Raw genomic sequence first — 716 nt, forward strand, 5'->3', positions numbered from 1 at the left:
CTCCACCCTCTGGGCTTAGGTGGTCTTTCCACCTCAGCCTCCCCCATACCTAGCTAACTTTTTAGTTTCCGTAGAGACAAGGTCTTGCGATATTGCCCAGGCTGGTCTTGAACTCCTGGGCTCAAGCGGTGTTCTCGCCTCAGCTTTCCAAAGTTTCCAAAGCTGGGGTTACAGGCATGAGCTACCACTCCCAGCCCTGCCATGTGAGTGAGGGGGAGGGGAGGGGAGGAGAAGTGGGTGTTTTGAGTTGGAGTCTTACCCTGTCGCCCAGGCTGTACTGCAGTGGTACAGTCATGGCTACCACAACGTCACCTCTTGAGCGGTGCACACCACCATGCCCGACTAATCCTCTTGCCTTGGCCTCCCAAGGTGCTGGGATTGTAGGCATGGGCTGCTGTTCCTGGCCTCCAGTGTTTTTTAAGGCACATACTCTTTTGCAGATGCATTTCTTCCTCTGGGAGGCCTGGCAGGGCCAGAGCCTGCTGCTTCCTCTGGGCCCATGCCCTGTGTCTTCTGAGGGAAATGGCAGCCACTTGGGATTTTTGACCCTTTGCTGGCTAGTCATGTTTTGTCCTGTCAAGGTGATGACTTTGTTTTTTTCCCCAAGGGAATCTCTGACGTGGCCTGGTCGTCAGATTCAAACCTTCTTGTTTCCGCCTCAGATGACAAAACCTTGAAGATATGGGATGTGAGCTCAGTAAGTCGCACTTGATGTC

The 716-nt window shown here is 53.5% G+C and overlaps 1 protein-coding gene across 1 annotated transcript in view; it reads left to right on the top strand.

Moving 5' to 3' along the window:
* Positions 1–607: 607 nt before the first annotated feature.
* LOC103267923 (WD repeat-containing protein 5-like) overlaps positions 608–716 on the top strand; it is a gene marked incomplete at its 5' end in the record, with an annotated part of 15,279 nt that continues 15,170 nt past the window's right edge. Inside the window, one exon of the mRNA XM_021716235.1 lies at positions 608–697. Within this exon, the coding sequence (XP_021571910.1) occupies positions 608–697 (90 nt within the window). The remainder of the gene's footprint in view (positions 698–716) is intronic.

The sequence above is a fragment of the Carlito syrichta genome, unplaced genomic scaffold (assembly GCF_000164805.1).
Source record: "Carlito syrichta isolate Samal-C Ts95f unplaced genomic scaffold, Tarsius_syrichta-2.0.1 Scaffold308578, whole genome shotgun sequence".
Lineage (NCBI taxonomy): Eukaryota > Metazoa > Chordata > Mammalia > Primates > Tarsiidae > Carlito > Carlito syrichta.